The sequence below is a fragment of the Cucurbita maxima genome, unplaced genomic scaffold (assembly GCF_002738345.1).
Source record: "Cucurbita maxima cultivar Rimu unplaced genomic scaffold, Cmax_1.0 Cma_Scf00019, whole genome shotgun sequence".
Lineage (NCBI taxonomy): Eukaryota > Viridiplantae > Streptophyta > Magnoliopsida > Cucurbitales > Cucurbitaceae > Cucurbita > Cucurbita maxima.
In genome coordinates this window covers 967,917-988,218 of record NW_019272035.1, presented here as the reverse complement: position 1 = coordinate 988,218, position 20,302 = coordinate 967,917, and the positions used below count along the sequence as shown (strand labels likewise).

The following is a 20,302-nucleotide window of genomic DNA, read 5'->3' as shown; positions in this document are numbered from 1 at the left end:
CCCCCCCCCCCAAAAAAAAAAAAAAAAAAAAAAAAACCTCTTTCCTACCAAAAAAAACATATTAATAGAAGAAATCAGAGAAGATGATTGCCTTACAATGTGATTTTGATTGAAGAATAAAAAGAAGTTCATTAATTTGGCTGACCCTATTTCCTTAGAACCTTTGATTAGTTTTAGCAGAAAAGAGAGAGGTAAGTGTTGAGCCTTCAACTTGGTATAATGCTGTGTGGTAAGTAGAACTGTGCTCAATCATAGTTCTTTGCATTTGGAATAGCCTTTTCCAGAAGTAAATGAAAATAATCTTGTTTTGATCCAACACTGTTGAACAAGGAAACAAAAATAGTATAAACTTATCTTGGGAAAAATAGAAGGGCATCGTTTGAATAGTAAATGGGTATTTTAAGGGGGAGAACAGAATATATCGGGTAAGCAGTCAACAACCACCAGTATCGTCAAGTCCATATTCGTTCATTTAAAAATTATAGCCCATGTTTAGCTTTTGGGAGTATGACATAGGCGATTGTCATTTCTAACTTATTTGTTTGACTTCAGCAATTCGACTTAAATTGCCTTTCTGATTAAAGCCCCAATCAATTGGATCCTTGCTGCCAAACCAGTTGGTTAGGTCCTTCCTGTCTGGATCGACATACTCATATCTACTAAAAGCATTTTCATGTTGCACTTGAATGTGGGAATACTTTGTATCTCACTCTGTATTGCTCGCAAGTCTTTCCCTCTTTTTGCTTCTCTGTGGCTACTAACCCCAGTCATTCGTCCACCAATTCCTCCCTGTCTTCCATTTTCCTTTTCTTCCGCATTTTTAAGATGCAATGCATTGATATTACGATAAATTTATCCTATTATAGGCTTGTTATTATGACCTTCGTTTGCTTTGCCCAAATAAGTGCCCACTATTTACTTCTTTGCCATCTGGAAACCATTCATTTACTTCCAATAACATGACTCAACAGCTAAAACGAATGAACTAGGATCCTCATTTACTGGAAATTCGTTTCTGGATTCCCAATTTTCAGGTCTAAAGGAATATGTTTTAGCAAATCCCGCTCTAAATCTTGAAACCCTGCCCACTGTCGTCCGTTCAAAAGTCTCAGATGTCTCTATTACGAACAGTGTCTATGATGATGGAGAACCGCAGGATGAATTTTATGATGCAATTGCTGCTGATTCATCCTCTTCGGAAGATGAAAGTGATGATGATAAAGAACTTGACCATAAGGTAGTTCTGTTCTTCATTTGAATTAGATTTAGGGTTGTTTCTTAATCCGTCACCAATCATTCATCAAGATCTTGAAATTTTACATCTGGAAGTTCACTTGCCCTAAATTTTATGTGCTTATTTACTGCTTTTCTCTTACAGGATTTAAAAGTGAAGCTGAAAAATGTGTCATGGGCGATAGCAGGCTTTTCCTTGAAGCGGACATCAGGTTTTACTCCACATACTATCTTGTATTTTAATAGTTGAAACTAAATATTATGGAAAAGGTTGCTTACAAACTCCTTTCAGCTACTGCACTTTGTTTCCACAATAAACTAGATACCATAGAGTTTTGATTGTGATTCTTACAGAATTATACAGATTTCATGACTGACTTCTTTTTCCTCTTCCTTTGGTAAAAAATACAGCCCTAAATACAATGGTAGATGCCTACTCGATAAGGAAGGACAAGATGAACATAATGAAAATATAGGAGGAGACTAAGTCTTAGTTCGGGAATGCTGCACCTCTTAAAATAATTGCTATTTATTATGCTTATAGAGAAATCAGCTGTAAAAGACTAGTGTTTGACGAATTTTCAGTTTTAGACATGAAAAAAAATGGATAAAATGGAAAATTTTAGAAGTTTGTTGGTAAGTCGAGAAGTTTGATCTCAAAAGCATTTTTGCAGTTCAATGTGAATGAAAATATGATTTTATTTAACTTAACGTAGCATAAAGTTACCAAAAACTACAAGTACTTATAGTCCTCCCATAATTACTTTTAACGCCTATAAAATTCACCAGAGCTTGACAGTATAAGAAATTAAGAGGAGGAGAGTATTGGGGAGTAGAAACGGGAAAAAAACACAGGCAAAGATAAAAGAAGGGTATATATATTTTATTTTATTTTTACAAGAAACAATAATTTATTGAAAAATGAAAAGAGAGTAAAAGGACAAGCTACCAAATACTACCAGAAGTAGACTTTGGAAGAAAAATGAACAGCATCGAAGTACTAGAATAAATATAAGCAAGAAACCCTTATAAAAAAGCCTCTCAATAATTGCAAATACCATTAAGAGTAAGCCTTAAAAATCCTTGATAAAAGAAGGGGAGATTGTTATAGATGCCAGTTGGAGAATACTTACAAAAAAGGAAATATGTTAGTGGTTGGTTTAAGCCCCCAATTCGTTATGGCCCTTACTCCAAAACTGTCAAGTTGAGTTGAAACTATTTGTTTGGCCCAACTTTAACTTAAGATCTTCAAGAGCTCTTCATTGAACATGTCAGCAATTTGCCTCTTGGTGGGACCATAGTTGAAACCTTTTCTTCTATGAAGTGTTGGTCTATGTCCACAAGTTTCATACAAAATCATGGTAGGGAATTTTTTGCTGCACTTGTTTTAGCTTGGTTGTCACACACTTATTTATGAATGTGTGCATGTCTATCTACACGTTCATAAAGGGATGCATGGTCTACGCATATTTAAAGGTATGCATATCCATGCATCATAGACACACCATTTTATGTTCGTGTATGTGAATCTACATTATGGTTTGCATACTTGTATGTGCACTGTCATTTTGATTTTACCATGGACACAAGTAAAAGGTGATAGTTTAGCATATCAATAGAGAATAGATCATAGTTATTTATTCAAAACCTATTTTTACATGTTTTGGTAATACATAAATGATCATCATGGTTGCAGCTGTTGATGCGAATAAGGAATTAGATCCTAGTGTTGCACCTGTCGTCTTGGAAACACACCAGTTTCATGGTTCTTTGCAGAAAGCGAGGGATGACAAGGATACAAACTGTTGGACTTCTCCTAGTGGAGCAGGATTCATGATAAGAGGGAAAAATTACCTCAAGGACAACTCTAAGGTTGGATTCTTTCTCTTGGGAATTAAAAGAATATAAGTTCAGTTTGAAGAATCACTAGTTACTAGTTACTTTTATGCATACGCATCCACTACTTTGGATTTTGATGTTTCTATATTGTCCATTTTTGCAACTTTGATATAGTGGAAGGCCTTTGCAATCATCCAAATTGTCGTGGGTTTAAAATTCCTTCTAATTATGATTGCGTTTGTGTTGGATAGGCATACATTTAAAATGCGAGTCTTAACAATCATTTGTTTTGATGACAACGTTTTCTGGGAAATTTTTTCATCTAGGGATTACGTTTTTATGTTTGATTTTTTAAGATGCTTGCATTTAACCTTGACAGAATTATTTGTTTATTTCTTTCATATTCTATTTAGACTCAATTAACAAAAGTGTTTGTTTATTATCTCTTATCACTTTGATTTATATCATTCATGGAGTGCTTCCTTAATTTTCTAGTTCTTAAGGATGGAGGACAAGCAAAAGAAAGGACATTCGATGGGGTGGCCACAAAAATGGTCATAGTTGATAAAGAGAGAGATTTTTTATTAGCTCGTAATGATGGTCTTCATGCATCTAGCTGGTCGGATGCCAATAATCCCAAGGTTGACCTGATAGAGCTTGAATCAAAAGAAGAGAGAGAATAAGAAAAGGGAAACTAATGACCTTCTTAAAAAGATTGATGCGACTTGTAGTTGGCCTAGCACTTGGGAAATCCCAAGGCTTGTGAGCTTTTACATGGTTAAACAAATGAGTCGGGTTTCCAAATCCATTGAAAGAAATGAAAGTTGGGCTCATCCAAAAGGTTTCTACTCATATGGGCCTGTAAAAAGGTTTGGTTTATATAATTTATGTCTCTACTAATATTCAAACAGTTGAGGATTAAGTTCTTGGTGATGACTACCTTTTGTTGTCCCACTTGTGAATACCCAATCCCATTCCTGAGAATATCTAGTTGACTAAAGGATTGGTATTCCTAGAAGATCCTAGTCAAGTAATAGGGGTCTCGACCCTATTCTACTGTGTTTTGAGTTTATTATTATTATTATTTTAATCGAGAATTAATACACAGAAAGTGAATAGAAAGGGATTAACCTAGGAACTACCCAAAATTAAGTAAATTCTCCCTACATCTGAAAAAATCCAAACAAAACGACTTGAAGGATGAAGGACTAGGAATCCCTTTTTCTAAAGAGGGGGTTGAACAAAAGCCCTCCAATCTAGACCAATAAGAAAAGTAGAGCTGTTACAAAAGGTCTGTGATGAGCTTCAGCTGTCTTTAAACAATCAACCTGACAGAATCTTGGGAAACCTGCCTTCCAGATGTTTTGGACAGCATCATATGAATCTAAACCTTTTACAAATAAAAGTCCAGACTTCTGAGGAGAAATTTCCATGAATACAACTGTGGGAAAGGTATCTTCGTTGCTCTTGCACATAACACATAAGGAGCTGGGGTGGTGGGGGGTGCTTTTTGGGACCTTATCTTATGGGTTTATGTTGTTCAGAGCTGCAGTTCATAGGAAAGAACATTAACCCTTGATCTGTGTAACCCATCCCAAATCAGGTTGCACAAACCCAGGGCCAAAATTCTTCATCTATGTGGAGGCCAACGGAACTTATTTGCAGAAAGAATATCAGGTTTTTCAAGATTCCACTCCAAAACATCATTAATTACCCTACCTTAATCTCACATTTTTCAGCAGAGAAGAAAGGTCGTCACATTGTTATATTTTCCTGTCAAAGGAGCTTCTTCTTAGTCTTCGACTGATATTCTATTTTCTCGTAGAATGATTTGTCTTTTTCTTAAAATAAATTGTTATCTATTTATAATTCATATACTAAACTTAATATTTTGGTATTAATTGTAATTGATTAATCAGTTAATGATTGTGTAAAACTAACAGGTATAATAAACGTGCTGACAAAATCAAAGGAAAAGAATGTCAGAGATGATTGTCCTTAGCTTATGCCTTTTGATATGCTATAGACATAGTCAATATGATAGATGATCTCTTTCAGGTAATGGGAGGAGATCCCCTTCTCAAGCTCATAGCAGTAGATTGGTTCAAAGTCGATAAAAGCTTTGATGGTATTGCATTGCATCCCCGGAATTTAGTTCAGGTATATTCACTTGCATTTTTGCATAACCCCTAACCAAGTCTGTAGTGTCCTCTTAATCACCGTATTATTCCTTTACCAAAACCTGCATGATACCCTTGATGCCCTTCAGTTTTCTAGTTGAATTTACATGATGTAATTGAAGAAAGTTAGGAGCTCTAACTGTCTTGTTAAGTATTTTCAGCTTAGCAATTGTTTGTTTCTACAGCTTTGTTATTGGATGGGTTAATCTGTGATCTAGTAATCTTTTGTTGCTCTTGAGATTAGGTTCGTTACCTCAAGCATACCATAAAGTTAGGTGACTGTATTTTTTGTAAAACTTAGTTTTGTACCATGTCGTGGAATCACTACTAAACTTAAAAGCTTAACCTGATGAGTTATGCTAAATTTAATCATCTTAATACTTTAACGCTTTTCCTCACTCATGGACTTGGGCATTAGTTGAAGGTCCAACAAGTGAAAATCAATACTAATTGGAGAGAAACTGATTGCATGATCTTGATCACAGGACCTTATGCTCTTATACCATGCTAAATCACTACTAAACCTAAAAACTTGAACGGACAGATTATGGTTAATTAAATTATATCAATACTTTTACATGTGATATACTTATATTAGTCTTTTTGTGAGATAATGGAAGTAATTATACAGCAGTGAGTTAAACACATTTTCAGTGTTTAGTTATTTTTTCTCAGTAGAAAACAATTATTGCTAATTAAAAAATGCATCTGCATGTATAGATGAGGATGAGAAGTTTCCAAATGAAAATACAAAATGAAAATTGTGAGGAACTTACAAACCAGAGAGTATAAAGTCGAAGATAATACCAAATTTGATTATACATATCATTCTTTGACTTGACCTACAAAATGTAAAAAATAATATTAACGAATATAGCTTCTCAATCATCAAAATTGTTCTAAAAACCACGCTTAATTCTTTTCTGACCATATGGCGTAAGGAAGTGCAGCAATTGCACGCTTCTTAAACTTCATTCTTTTTTTTTTTTTGTTTATTGGAAACACCACAAAAAATTCCCAACAAAATAGCGAGTGCACCTCACTAGGATTGTACTAGAAACATGAAAAATATAATAATATATTAGCCGTAATTTAATGGGAAAATCACAATAAAGGAAAGATGGTCAATTGACTCATGTCTTATTTCAGAGGGTAGTTGTAATATCTATTGTCTTATTGTTATTTACCCATTATTGTGTTCTCCGTTAAATAAGAGAATTATTTCTCCTCAAACTACGTTATGAACAACTATTTCCTTTCCAATATCAGTCAGAAGCTGGAAAGAAGGTCCCATTCATGCTTGTCATTAATCTCCAGGTATGTGCAACCACCTACATTTATGGTTAAAGGCTGTTATTATTATTATTTTTTTAATCATTTTAAGCTTGGTTCTAGAGCAGCAAGACAACAAATATGCATAGTATATCTTTATTTTTGAGCATATTTGTGGGTATCAGACATTATAACCTCGAGAGTTGAGTAGAGTGGCAAAGAGGTTACTAGCTACAGTCAGGTTATGTAGCTCAATATATTTCGAAGGTTTGGAGCTTAATCTAGAGGTAGCTTGCATACTCCTTTTGATGATGAATTCAAACATATTGATGGTTAAATCTTTCCATTTCCCTATGAGATCCAATTGCGGCCCAGTTTATGTGTCACTATATAAATCCATTTGGCACAAGAGTTTTCCTGAGATCGAATTCTTCTTATTGTAGCTTAGGCACGAAGCGTGCATTAGCACCAATAATAGGGTGCAAAGAAGATTCATGCTCGGTTTATCTCCAAATAGATATGTCATGTGCGATATGGAGGAGGAATCTTAGGGTCACCTATTCCTATCTTGCTCTTTTGCTGCAAACACTCTTCCTACATCTTGGAGGCTTTCAATTGGTCTTATGTGTTTCTTAATATGTATGATCTCCCTGCCTTAACCTTCTGGAGCATCCACTGAAAATCAGAAAAGTATCCTACAGCTTTGATTGCTAGAGAGAAATACTTACTCCTTTGACGGCTCTATGGCATCTCTGGCTCCTTTATTAATCCAGTTCTATTGCTGGTGTATAGACATGCATCATTTTTGGATATTAGTCTACTCTCCCATGGCCTAACGGAAAAGGTTTTTGTACCCTTGAAAGCTAGGCATCCTTACCCTCCATTCTTGTAATATTTCATATATTAATGAAATATGTTTCTTCTAATAAATTAATAAGTGAAATAAAAGCAAAGCAATGAATAGATTTCACTCTTAATGATGTGATGTAGGGATATGCAAGAATGATGTTCGAGATATTTTATATACACTTTATCCTTACCTTTCCTTGTTCTCGGTTTTCCAATAAATAGAATGTCACTTTATCTGAGACGTGTAGTGCCATGTTCCTTCTTCTTATGTTTATTTCTGTTCAGGTTCCAGCCAAGCCGAACTATAGTATGGTTATGTATTATGCTGCTGATAGGCCTGTAAACAAAAGTTCTTTGTTGGGTAAATTTGTGGACGGCAGTGACATGTATCGAAATTCCAGATTTAAATTAATTCCCAGCATTGTCGAGGTATGGAAGCTTGACATCTTATATTTCTTGTTCTTGACACCATTGCAACTAATGATTAGTTAATCCAACAGGGATATTGGATGGTTAAGCGTGCAGTTGGAACAAAAGCTTGCCTTTTGGGTAAAGCAGTTACTTGCAAGTACCTCAGACGAGATAATTTTCTGGAAGTAAATAATTCTACCCCATCTTAAATAGCATGCATTGATAAGCAGGTGCAATTTTTGCCAGAGATGTTCTATGCTACTTAGACAGGCCAAGTTGAGTATCAGTTGTCTCCTCGTAAAACAAGTTTACATCAAGCTCAATAAAGTTTACGAGGAAAAATATTTACTTTTTGTATCATCTGTTTCACATTATTTACCTTTACTACTTCCAATGTCGAGTCCTCCTAGTTCTTGATTAGTAGATGATGTTAAAAATTCCAACCCCCAATACATTCTACTTGTGCTAGAAGCAATTCAGGTAGGATAACTGAATAAGTTTGTCATATGAGAGTGAGGAGAACGTTTTGTACGTGATTATGAGCCCATCTTGTAGTGATGGACGTACTAATCTGTTCTGGGGAGGCACTACTAGGAGTTTGTGCCTGTGTATAGGCATTCGGTTTAGTAATGCATTTTTGGGCTGGAGTTTTCTTCAGGAAGAGAGCACTAGACATCTTGAACTGCTCAAGTATTATAGCTTTGTTCTATTGTTCAATATCAGAGATCTTTTAAGCCATATCCGAGTGCAATGCATATTTTAAAATATGTTAAGTTATTTTACTAAATTTCTTCATAAATATCTTGCAGATTGATGTGGATATTGGATCGTCAACAGTAGCCAGGAGTGTTATTGGCCTTGTCCTTGGATATGTCACAAGCTTGGTCGTTGATCTCGCCATCCTAATAGAGGTTGTCACTTTGTGCTTAATGTGTTTCTATAATCATATTTCTGAATCCAATGTGCTTCTCTTCTGATGTCTTTTATAGACACTTCCGCTCCCCCAGTAAATTAGGGAAACAATGAAGGAAATGACAGTTATTTTTATCTGTTGGCTGTAGTAGTATTGTTTTTCAACATATTTTGATGTTTACGTCAAATTCATAGTATTGTGGATGCTGACAGATTTAAATTGCAGGCAAAGGAAGAGGAAGAGTTGCCCGAGTATGTTCTTGGAACCGTTCGGCTAAACCGTGTGAGACTCGATTCAGCAGTAAAATTGGAAAATTGAGGTTTCTCTATTTTACATTTACGAAACTTAACATTCATTCATTGTGAAACGGTCACTTCAGTGAGGTGTTATATTTGGCAGTGTATTCTTCCAATTGTAGTCGATACAAATGATCAAAACCCCTATTTTAATCAACTATGAAATGAGCTATAAAATCTTCATGAAATATTTTAATCTAGTGGTTTGAACTACTAATAGGTTTGTCTTGGCTTACTCGTTGGAGGAACTGTATACTTGCTAGGGAGCACAACAAACACTTTGTTTTAGGTAAAGTGTTCGTGTTAGACACGGATACGTTTTGACACATTACGGTGTCTGAATTTTTTCTAAGAATGAACGTTTATATGTTGATCAATCGTCAAGTATTAGGATGAGATCTTCTTCCTCCGGTCGTACTTGACTTAACTTTATAGGTTTTAATTAAGTATATTTTGTTGTTACATTTACATGTTTTATCATGTATGTGTATACACACCATGTCCATGTCCTACCCTTTTTTAGAAATTGACATCGTGTTCGTGTTCGTGTTCCGTGTCTGTGCTTAATTCTAGTAGTTTAATCCTGGTTTTCATGTTCTTATCTCTTCTAGCTCATTCTGAGGGATCAACATTTCATTCTGTTGATTGAACTATCAGTAAACAAGTCATTCTGTTCGTGTGATTGGTTAAATTCTATTACTTTTTTCTTTTGTTATGATTGGATTGATGGGACTGGCCTCACCTTGCTACTACTGCTGCAAATTATTACTCATTGTTCATCACTGTTCTTCATTGTCTCTCTGCTTTTGGGTTTTGGCCACAGGATTCTCTATTAATCTGTTTTTTTTTTTTTTTTTCCCCATACATATTATAATCATTACAGTGTTGCAGGGCTAATCTTTTCCCTCACAACTATTCTTGCTTTGCTTTATTATCATATTATTGGGTAAACTTTAGGACAATGGTTGATTTAATTTGCATAATGCTTTATCCCTTGTGTTTGATTATTCTTATTGTAAATACATCAGAATTTCTTGTATTTTAAATCAATTTTAAAATTCATATCTAAATTCTTCAAAATATATAAATGAATATTCATTTTAGGGTTAAAACTTTGTTTATAAAATAATTTGTTTTGAGTTTTTACATGCTTAAAAACACTTTTTAAGTATTTATGAAGGCATTCCAAACAGTTTGAAATTATGAGTTCGATTTGATTTACTCTACTCGACGATATACGATACTATGAGTTGGATATCAAATCAATGCAAGCAGCAAAGTTGGTCTTTTTTCCCTGTCAAATTAATCCCTTTTGTCCCTTAAAAGATGTGTTATTTTTTCACCTCTTTTTTTTTTATTTTTATTTTTATTTTTAATATAGTGGAATTATTTCCCTTGGGATTCCCTTTATCCTACCTTCACAACACCTCTTATTATTATAATTATAATTATAATAATAATTATGTAAAATTGGAATTATATTAAATTGGTCACGAGAAATGAGTGAATTTTGGTACATTAAAGGAAAGGAGCTATGGACAAATTTCTCTGTCCTTTGTACTTCAATTTTCATTCCCCATTTTTATTTATTATTCTATTTATTTTTCAACTTTCCAAAATTTTAATTACACTATTTTAAAAGTTTAGGAACTTATTAGTATTTTTTTAAATTTTAGGGACAAAATAGACACATATCTTAAAGGGTTTCATCCCATTTCATTTTCTTTTTTTACCCACCTTCTAAAAAGGTAAAAAGTAAAAAAAAAATTACAAGGGTTTAAATTGCTATTTTTTTAGATTCATCGTTATTATAATCCCAACCACCATAAAAAAAAAAAAAAAGAGTTTAAAGTAATTTTCATTATAATTTATAAGCTTTATTATACATTCTTCATTAAACAAACATGACTTTTTTTTATCTTTAAGTTCAATTTACCAATCCAATCACCTAAATTAGCAACTTTAATTAAAAAGTAAATCAATGAAGAACATTGTAGTTTAAAAAATAAGTGTGACTTATCATCAATAAAGACGGGTTCATATTACTGTTTCGTACGACTATTTGGCATGAATTTGTTTATGTTATATTTATGAACTTTGCGGAAGGTTTGAACCCTAGAGATAGTTTTGAAATTTTTCTCGAGACCACCTAACTAGTTGAGTGCTCTACCTTGAGTCATCAACATTATAGGCTCTACTGAAATAGAATGGGCAGAAAACTAGTTATATCCGATCTAGGTTGGCCTTTTGCCCCTATTTTATCACATACGTGGATTCAATCCTCCAAAGCCTATTAGAAAGGAGTTTTTCCGATATGTATGGGATTTCATGGGGGTATTGTTAAAATTCCAACTCAAACTTCATTAGAAATGGTTATTATTGGATTCTCACCCTTAGAAAGAGAAGGAAAAGAAGAAGATGCTTTCAAATATGCAAAGCTTTATTCCATGCCCAACATCATCTGAACACACAACTCAAGGGACCCCTCTTGCTCTCTAAAAGCAACCCATTAATATTCCCATGTAATCTAAACTCATCACTCCACACTTGCTTCATTCATTTCAATTCTTTTATGGACCTTTCCCCACTCCCCCATGCATTTGATTGAAACTACTACTTGTTTCAATGGAGGATTTTAGATGCCTGGCCTTCAATTTTCTTATGTTTTTCTTGCTTTCTGTAGCGGCTTCGTCCACTGATACTCACTCCAAAGCACTTTTAGCCTTGAAATCTGAATTCATTGATGATTTTGGCAGTTTGAGCGATTGGATTGTGCGTTCTGGACAAAACCCACTTGGGAAAATCCATGGATGTTCTTGGTCAGGAGTCCAATGCGACAAGAACGCCACCATTGTTATCGGAATCGACCTCTCGATGAAGCGGCTTGGCGGGGCGATTTCCGGTGAGCAGTTTCATGTCTTTAAAGAACTTGTTGATCTTAACCTGAGCCACAATTATCTGTCTGGGAAGCTCCCTATTGGAATCTTCAATCTCACTAATCTAAGAACTTTAGACATCAGTAGGAACAATTTTTCTGGTCATTTTCCTGTTGGGATTTTTCATCTTCAAAACTTGACTGTTTGTGATGCATTTAGCAATAGTTTTTCTGGGTCATTGCCTGTTGATCTTCCAAAGCTCGAAAATCTGAAGTTCCTCAACTTAGCTGGTAGCTACTTCACAGGGCCAATCCCTTCAGAATATGGCTCTTTTAAAACCCTTGAGTTCATGAATCTCGCAGGGAATGTTCTTAGTGGAAACATACCCCCTGAATTGGGCAAACTCAAAACTATGATCCACATGGAAATTGGCTACAATAGCTTCCATGGAGGTCTCCCATGGGAGCTCGGCAACATGAGCAACCTTCAATATCTTGATATTGCTAGTGGAAACCTCTCTGGTTCAATCCCTAAAGAACTTAGTAATCTCTCAAATCTGGAATCTCTTTTCCTTTTCAGAAACCATTTCTCTGGGCTGTTGCCTGTAGAACTAAGCAAAATCACCTCTCTGGTTAATTTAGATCTCTCTGATAATCATATTTCTGGTCCTATTCCAGAAAGCTTTTCAGAGATGAAGAATCTTAGATTGCTAAGTCTTATGTATAATGAAATGACTGGTTCTGTTCCAAAGGGTATTGCAGAGCTTCCTTCTTTGGAGACTCTTCTTATATGGAGCAATCAGTTTTCTGGGTCACTCCCAAAAAACTTGGGCAGCAACAAAAAACTTAAATGGCTTGATGTTTCCACGAACAATTTTGTGGGTCATATCCCACTTGATATCTGTCTAGGAGGCTTACTTTTTAAGTTGATCCTGTTTTCAAATAAGTTTAGTGGTGGACTTTCGCCGTCCCTATCTAATTGTTCGTCCCTCGTTCGATTGCGGTTAGAGGATAATCTGTTTTCTGGTGATATATCTCTGAAATTTAGTGATCTTCCTGATATCTCATACATTGATCTCTCTATGAACAATTTTAGTGGAGGATTTCCTCGAGATATAAGCAAATCATCCAATCTTCAATACTTCAATATATCATATAACCCAGAACTTGGAGGTGTTTTTCCTGAAGAAACATGGAGTTTACCTCTTCTTCAAAACTTTTCAGCTTCTGATTGTGGGATAAGTGGAAAACTTCCCAAGTTTCAGCTCTGCAAATCTGTTCTTACTATTGAATTGAATGATAACGATCTGTCGGGAAACGTCCCAGAAAGCATTGCAAGTTGCCATGCTCTTGTAAGGATGGATTTGTCTTACAACAATCTCTCGGGTCGTATACCTGAAGAACTTGCACATCTTCCTTCCATTAGAATCCTTGATCTATCCCACAATGATTTCAATGGATCGATACCCGATAAGTTCAGGGATTCATCGAGTTTGCTGCTACTAAACGTGTCTTCCAATGATATCTCTGGTTCCATCCCCGAAAACAAAGTGTTTTGGTCCATGGGTAGCAGTGCATTTGCTGAAAATCCAAAGCTATGTGGAGCACCTCTGGAACCTTGTTCAGGGCCATTGGCAATATTTGTAGGTAAAGAGATGGGGAAGCTTGAACTTATACTGATACTGTGTGCTGGTCTTGCTATAATCACTACGATATTGATAGCGTGGATTTTCTTCGCTCGAAAACGGAGCAAAGGAAAATGGAAGATGGTGTGTTTCACTGGACTTCCTCCATTCACAGCGAGTGATATTCTCAGGAGTTTTGACTCGACAGAATCTAAGGAAACGATAACGCCATTGTCTGCTTCGATTTTCAAAGCAGTTCTTCCTACTGGAATCGCCGTGTCGATCAAGAAGATAGATTGGGAAGAACAAAGAATTAGGATGATATCTGAGTTTATAACTCAATTAGGTAGTTTAAGGCACAAGAATTTGGTCAGATTGCTGGGATTTTGCCACAATAAACAGATGGTTTATGTTTTGTATGAATACTTACCCAATGGAAATCTAGCAGAGAAAATTTCAATGAAAAGGGAATGGCTAACTAAGCTCAAACTCATTAAAGGTATAGCAAGAGGGCTTCACTTTCTTCACCATGACTGTTATCCTGCAATTCCCCATGGAGACCTGAAGTCGAGTAACGTCATACTCGACGAAAATATGGAGCCCCATCTGGCTGAATTCGGTCTCCGGTGTCTACAACAGCTAAACGAAGATCGGCTTCCGTTTTCGTCTACAACAAAAGGAGGTATAATGAACAATACACATTTCTTGAAGCATAAACATTTTCCAAAGTGTAGTGATTCTGATATGTTATCATCTTGGACAGGTGAATTCAATAATGCAACAGAGGAGGAGCTTTGGATGGATGTTCATAGTTTTGGGGCAATCGTCCTGGAAATTATAAGCAACGGTCGGTTGACGAGCGCTGGATCGAGCACACAGAACAAGGCAAGAGATCTTCTGTTAAGAGAAATATACAAAGAAAATGGGATCAGCTCTCCCAATTCATCACAAGAGGAGGTAAAACAGGTGCTTGATCTAGCTTTGCTATGCACTAGGAGCAGGCCATCCAATAGACCATCCATGGAAGATGTGTTGAAGCTGCTATCAGAAATAAAACCAGAGGTAAAATCATAAGACTTTGAAGAAAACCAAGAACAGTATAGATTGTAAGCTTTAAGTAGTAATCTTATAGATTTTTCTGTGCAGTTGATAGATTTTTAGTAGGGTTGTTGGTGATGTTTTTCTATCCTAAAAATGCTCCAAATTCAAGTTCTTCTGTGAGTTGTCCTATCTTATATTCTCGAGAGCCTACGAATTTGCTTTTAGACCATTGGAAACGTCTCGTATCAATAACTATGTAGAAGTCTAGTCTCCGAACTTTCTAAGTTTGTGTCTGAAAGTCTCTGAACTTTAAACAACGTATAGTAGGTCACATAACTTTTCACTTTTTTGTTCATGCCACGGGGATTAGATTTGCAAGGTCACATCGCATGCATGGCTACTTTGCTTGAAACACTACGGTCGATGATGACATTTACAGTCTGGGAAGTGATTCCACATCATACCCAACTGATAAAAATATTGTGTGGACCTTTGTCGATCGACCCAAGTTGACCTAATCCCTAACCATTACATCATTTTATGTGTATCATAAAGCATATAAGATTGTAAATTGCATAACTAAATCACCTATTCTACTACTTATCGTTTAATTTTACATGATATTTAGTAAAGCATCAAAATCGGACTTACATGCATATCTTAATCTAGGGCAGGGGTGTAGACGATAATGGGGAGGGAGTGAGGAACATTTTTTTTTCATTAGATATACAGGGTCGGAAACGAGATTATATTCCTCGTCCTCGCCTCTACCCAATTCCCTACCTCATCCGTACCCGCCCTACCCGTTATAATTTTGAAAACAATAACTTAAAAATTTTAAAGACATAACAAAATTATATTAATTTAAAAAAAATTATAAGGGGACTTTAAATTTCACACGATAGAACTAAATAAAAACAAAAAGAGTTGGATAGAACTTGCCAACTGTGTAATTTTCGCACATTTTAAAGAGGTGCATTGGACATTTATAAAATAAAATAGATGGATGGCTAATAAGACAAAACAAAGTTAGATATATATATAGCATTTATTATTGTTGAATCCCATTTACAAATCTCAAAGACATTAATAATTAAATAAATACTTGACAACGAGTTCGTACCAGGTGTCAACGAGTTCATACCAGGTGATGAATTGGAATTATATTTTAACGTGAAATGTCACGGGATCAGCGTCCTCGTTGGTACACTGCCCAATGGTGTGGCTCTTATAGCATTTGTAAAAAGTCAAACAACGTCTTCGCTGGCACACCGCCCGAATACCATTTGTAACAGCTTAAACCCACCGCCAGCCGATATGATATTATCTGCTTTAGCCTATTACGTATCGTCATCAGTAATTTGTACGCACGCACGTACGTATAAAGAAAATGTTTTGTTCTCCTCTCCAACTAATATTTGATCTGATTAACAGTGATATTATATTAAAATAAGAGTAAAGAGAGGGAAAAGTATATATTATACCCAAAATAAAAATGTGATGGAATCCTAATTGAATATGAGAATGATTTTGAGTGCAACGCGACAAAAGAGAGTTAGATAGAATAGAAAAAGTAGGAATTGGGTGAGGGTTTTAAATATTACTCTCTGACTTATCCACAAAATGCAATACATATTTGAGGGATTATTATAGAATAATTAATGTTGAAGATTGAGATCTGAGAGTATTATAAATATGGGATTGGGATGCCATTGTTTTACAACAAACCATCAAACCACGTTGTTGTTGATTCATATCATAAGAAGAGGAAGAATTTAACAAAAAAACAGAGCAGCCTTTTTGTGGATTGCAATGGCGGAGTTTGCGAATGTCACCGAGTTTGTGAATGCTGGGTACTGGCTTGCGAGCACCGACGGCACGCTCCCGGCTGCCAACATCGACGCTACACTCTTCACCCATCTCTTCGCTGGCTACGCTCAACTCAACTCCGACACTTACCAAGTCACCGTTGATCCTTCACAGCTCATCCTCATCGATCAGTTTTCTTCCACCGTCAAACTCAGTAACCCTGACGTCAAGACTCTGTTGTCCATTGCAGGAGACGCCGCCGTGTTCGCCGCAATGGCTGCAGACCCTACAAACCGCGATGCCTTCATCAAGTCCTCCATTGCTGCAGCCAGAGGCGGTGGGTTCGATGGCCTCGACCTCCAGTGGCTATACCCTTCTTCTCAGGACCAAATGGCCAACTTCAAAACTTTGATCCATTCGTGGCACCAAGCGGTGGTGGATGATGCCACCAGTGTAAGCCTCCCGCAGCTGCTCCTGGTGGCCACGGTCTCCAATCTTCCGTATCTTCAGAACAACATTCAATACCCAGCTGATGCAATCACCCAAAAGCTGGACTGGGTGAACCTCCTCTCTTATGACTTTTACACCCCTGACTCCTTCAGGGCTGCCACCGGGCCATCCTCTGCCTTCCACAATCCGAAGGCCAATGCCCTTTCAGCTAATTTTGGGATCAGGTCGTGGGCGCAGAGCCTCCACAATCTGTCTCACAAGAAAATTGTGTTTGGAATTCCGTTCCATGGGTGGGCTTGGAAACTCGCCAACTCTCACCAGCACGCCCTGTTTGCTAAAGCGGATGGAGCGGCCAGCGGAGAATACATTGGTCCACACGGCCAAATCTTCTACTCCGATGTGCAGAAATTTATAGAGGACAATCAGGCTGGTGTTGAGGACAAGGACAAGAGCTATCTTGTTGCCTACGCTTATTATGAGACAACCTGGATTACCTTCGAAAGTGAATACACCGTTGCCGACAAGATTGCACTCGCAAAGGCCGACAAGGTGCTTGGTTACTTTGCTTTCAACATTGCAGCCGATGACGCTTCTAACACTCTTGCTAATGCCGCCAAATCCAATTGGTGATATCTTATTGTTGAAGCCTCCAATAAGAGCTATGCTCATGCTGCTCTGTTCTCTATGTCTCTGTCTTTTTTATTATGTTGTACCTTGTGTGGTGTTCAAGGTTTGAGGTCTTATCTTCAGCCATCCAATAAAGTTTGTGGCGTATTCCTTCCTACCAACATCCTCGCTCTCTTCTCCATTCATTTCTCTGAGTATTCCATCACTTCTCTCTCTCTCACTCCCTTTTAGGAATGTTGTGTTGAAGGTGCATGCATGTGATATAAGACCTATCCGAGGAGGAGGAAAATGTAGGTAGGACGTGACTCGAGTATTTTATGAAATAATCCGTGAGCAACTCCACTGTTGCGGTTAGATACGACCTGCATACTATTATGGCGAACATATTCATGCTTTTACGACATAGAGGGGAAGTATCCTGATGATCCAGACGACATACAAATATGCATGAGGTCCCATAACTTATATTACATGCCATATTAAGTTCATCACTTTCCTGATATATAATACTAACACATCAAGCATAACTTTTCATAACATGACCGGTCAACATAATTCATGCATCACATAAAATATGATGCACGTACGGGCCACAGGTCACGCACCATCATACAACACACATAATAAGCTAACTCCAACGGTAAAGTCAGTTATCTCGATGGCCCTGGCCGAAGTTACTCAAAATGAGCTAATTCCAACGGCTAACTACGTCCTCAAAAGGCAAAAACAAGGGCAGAAACGGCTTTGGGAGGGCCAAAAAACTTGGAAATCGATATATTAAGAGTATACCGAGTCGATAAGCCGAGCTGCCGCCGACAAGCCGAGAAAATTGATGCAGCCGAGCCAACTTCGTGCACATGCAAGCCGAGCCGCAACTGTGTACGCGTGCGAAGTCGAAACTGGAGCTACGATGTTGGGCCGAACGTGCACGCGGCCAGCGTTCTCGCCTGGGATGTGGGCTGGAGTGGGGATTGAAACAACAGGCTATCGAGTCGCAGGTATACGAGGAGACCCGACCCGAATCCAACAACTTGTCTTCCTTACCCGAAAAACAACGAAACCCTAATTGATCTGCCTCCCCAATTTTCAACGACGCGCCGCAGTCTCCTCCGCTTCAAACGATTACGTAGCGTCCTCGACGCCGATTTCCGACGAGCACACAACGACGTTGATACCTTACTTCCACTCAACTCTTTCTCCGAAATAGCGACTCTAACGTTTCGAGAATCATACAAGGCATATTAAATTACCTAACTAAGTCACATAGTATTCAAAAAATCATGAAAATCAGGTGTAAATGCATGCTTCAAACAATCATCATGCTTACAATAATCAATTTCAGTCAATTCCGTTCCAATTCCATTGTTGCCGTCGTTGAACGATCGTACGGTTGATGTTTTTTTTTTTTTTTTTCTTGGATGCAATACTGAATCGATTGAGGAGGAGAACAAACCATTCTTTATAAGGAAAAATCAAAAGGGGACAATATAAGCTAGTTGTGAGCTTGAGCTGTTACAAATGGTATTAAAGCGAGACACTGGGCAATGTGCAAGTGATGAGACTGAGCCCTGAAGGAGAGTGGACATGAGGAAGTATGCCAGCAAGAACGCTGGTCCCCGAAGGGGGTGGATTGGGGGGGGAGGGGGGCGGTCCCAAATTGATTGGAGAAAGGAACGAGTGCCAGTTTGGAACCACAAAATCATAGTCTCTTGGGTGACCTTCAGTTGGGAGGAATTGGTATAAGTATATTTCCCTACACATGACTACATAGTGTACGTATCCATATTCATCATAGTCAAAACGAACAATATCTGTTAGCAGCAAGCTTGAACTTTACATTAACATCTCCTACTATAAAAGATACAAATTTTGATCATAACTCAGCTCTTTCACCACGTGCTTTCAATGATCGGTAAAAGGACCAATAATACCCTTTTAAAAAATGTAAAAAAAAAATTAGAACCTATTTGTGATCGAAAATATAAGTCCAATTCATCACCTGGTATGAACGAGTATTTATTTAATTGTGTACATGTATGCTTATTACCTGAAAATGGATATAATTTTTTAATGGGTTTGAATTTTGTTAATGGGATTGAACAATAATAAATACCATATATATCTAACTTTGTTTTGTCTTATTAGCTGGTCCACCTATTTTATTTTATAAATGTCCAATCGCAACTCCGTTTTGTCTCTATATGGTACGTGTTAGAGTTATATCCATATTTAAGAATCGTGTGAGATTTAAAGTCACCTTATAATTATTTTTAAATTAATATAATTTTTTTATATGTCTTTTTTAAGATATTGTTTCAAAAAATTAATATAATTTGCTTCTTCGTCCCCATTTTTGAAAAATTTTCTATTTATTTATATATATATATATATATTTTAGAAATCGAGCCAAAAATTCCCCATTGGAAGGTTTCGCATGTGTAATTTTTTCCGTTCGTTATTCTTTTTTAAAAAATAAAATATAATCTTAAATAAATAAATAAAAAATACTAACGGAGCAACCATATATAATAATTCTTAAAATTCAAATTTTAATATTACAACATATTATTTAATGATTAAAAAAAATTACAACATAATCTTTAGTTTAAATATTACAATTAGAACATAAATAATAACTAATTAATTTAGATGGGGTGGGGACGAATGAGGCGGGAAATTGGGCAGTAACGTGGATGAGGAATATAATTTCATCCCCGACCCCATATATCTAACAAAACAAAAAAATGTTCCTCACTCCCTCCCTATTCCCCGTTTAAATGAGGAATCACCTCCCTGCTCTAGTTTAGGGCAAGTCTATGACTCCGTGGGTAAAATGGATATCTCTCCATTAAACTATGCAAGTAAGTCTGATTTTGATGATT

At 36.6% G+C, this 20,302-nt stretch overlaps 4 protein-coding genes across 5 annotated transcripts in view; all 4 read left to right on the top strand.

The window, feature by feature from the left end:
* LOC111493527 (transmembrane 9 superfamily member 11) overlaps nt 1-877 on the top strand; it is a 17,085-nt gene extending 16,208 nt beyond the window's left edge. Inside the window, exon 4 of the transcript XR_002720019.1 lies at nt 867-877. The gene's annotated coding sequence lies outside the window, so the exon portion shown is untranslated. The remainder of the gene's footprint in view (nt 1-866) is intronic.
* Nucleotides 1-9,193, top strand: part of LOC111493526 (protein ENHANCED DISEASE RESISTANCE 2-like) — a 20,650-nt gene extending 11,457 nt beyond the window's left edge. Inside the window, exons 14-23 of one of the 2 annotated variants that reach the window (XM_023143242.1) lie at nt 1,035-1,237; nt 1,379-1,445; nt 2,930-3,105; nt 5,131-5,232; nt 6,522-6,569; nt 7,659-7,802; nt 7,874-7,969; nt 8,594-8,695; nt 8,923-9,020; nt 9,084-9,193. In XM_023143242.1, coding sequence (XP_022999010.1) covers nt 1,035-1,237; nt 1,379-1,445; nt 2,930-3,105; nt 5,131-5,232; nt 6,522-6,569; nt 7,659-7,802; nt 7,874-7,969; nt 8,594-8,695; nt 8,923-9,015 — 1,031 coding nt within the window. In that variant the 3' untranslated portion in view covers nt 9,016-9,020; nt 9,084-9,193. Of the gene's footprint in view, nt 1-1,034; nt 1,238-1,378; nt 1,446-2,929; nt 3,106-5,130; nt 5,233-6,521; nt 6,570-7,658; nt 7,803-7,873; nt 7,970-8,593; nt 8,696-8,922 lie in introns of both variants that reach the window. The other variant, XM_023143241.1, reaches the window with a different exon arrangement.
* A 2,232-nt stretch (nt 9,194-11,425) lies between these two features.
* LOC111493772 (leucine-rich repeat receptor-like protein kinase TDR) lies at nt 11,426-14,815 on the top strand. The gene is made up of 2 exons (XM_023143615.1): nt 11,426-14,175; nt 14,257-14,815. The coding sequence occupies exons 1-2, from the start codon at nt 11,619-11,621 to the stop codon at nt 14,565-14,567; spliced, it is 2,868 nt and encodes a 955-aa protein (XP_022999383.1). The 5' UTR covers nt 11,426-11,618; the 3' UTR covers nt 14,568-14,815.
* A 1,419-nt stretch (nt 14,816-16,234) lies between these two features.
* LOC111493904 (chitotriosidase-1-like) lies at nt 16,235-17,603 on the top strand. The gene has a single exon (XM_023143809.1). The coding sequence runs from the start codon at nt 16,347-16,349 to the stop codon at nt 17,421-17,423; it is 1,077 nt and encodes a 358-aa protein (XP_022999577.1). The 5' UTR covers nt 16,235-16,346; the 3' UTR covers nt 17,424-17,603.
* The last annotated feature ends 2,699 nt before the right edge of the window (nt 17,604-20,302 follow it).

Coding starts and splice junctions, on each gene's coding strand:
- LOC111493772 (XM_023143615.1), top strand. CDS start 11,619: ATGGAGGATTTTAGATGCCTGGCCTTCAATTTTCTTATGTTTTTCTTG. Junction 14,176..14,256: donor TTCGTCTACAACAAAAGGAG/GTATAATGAACA, acceptor CATCTTGGACAG/GTGAATTCAATAATGCAACA.
- LOC111493904 (XM_023143809.1), top strand. CDS start 16,347: ATGGCGGAGTTTGCGAATGTCACCGAGTTTGTGAATGCTGGGTACTGG.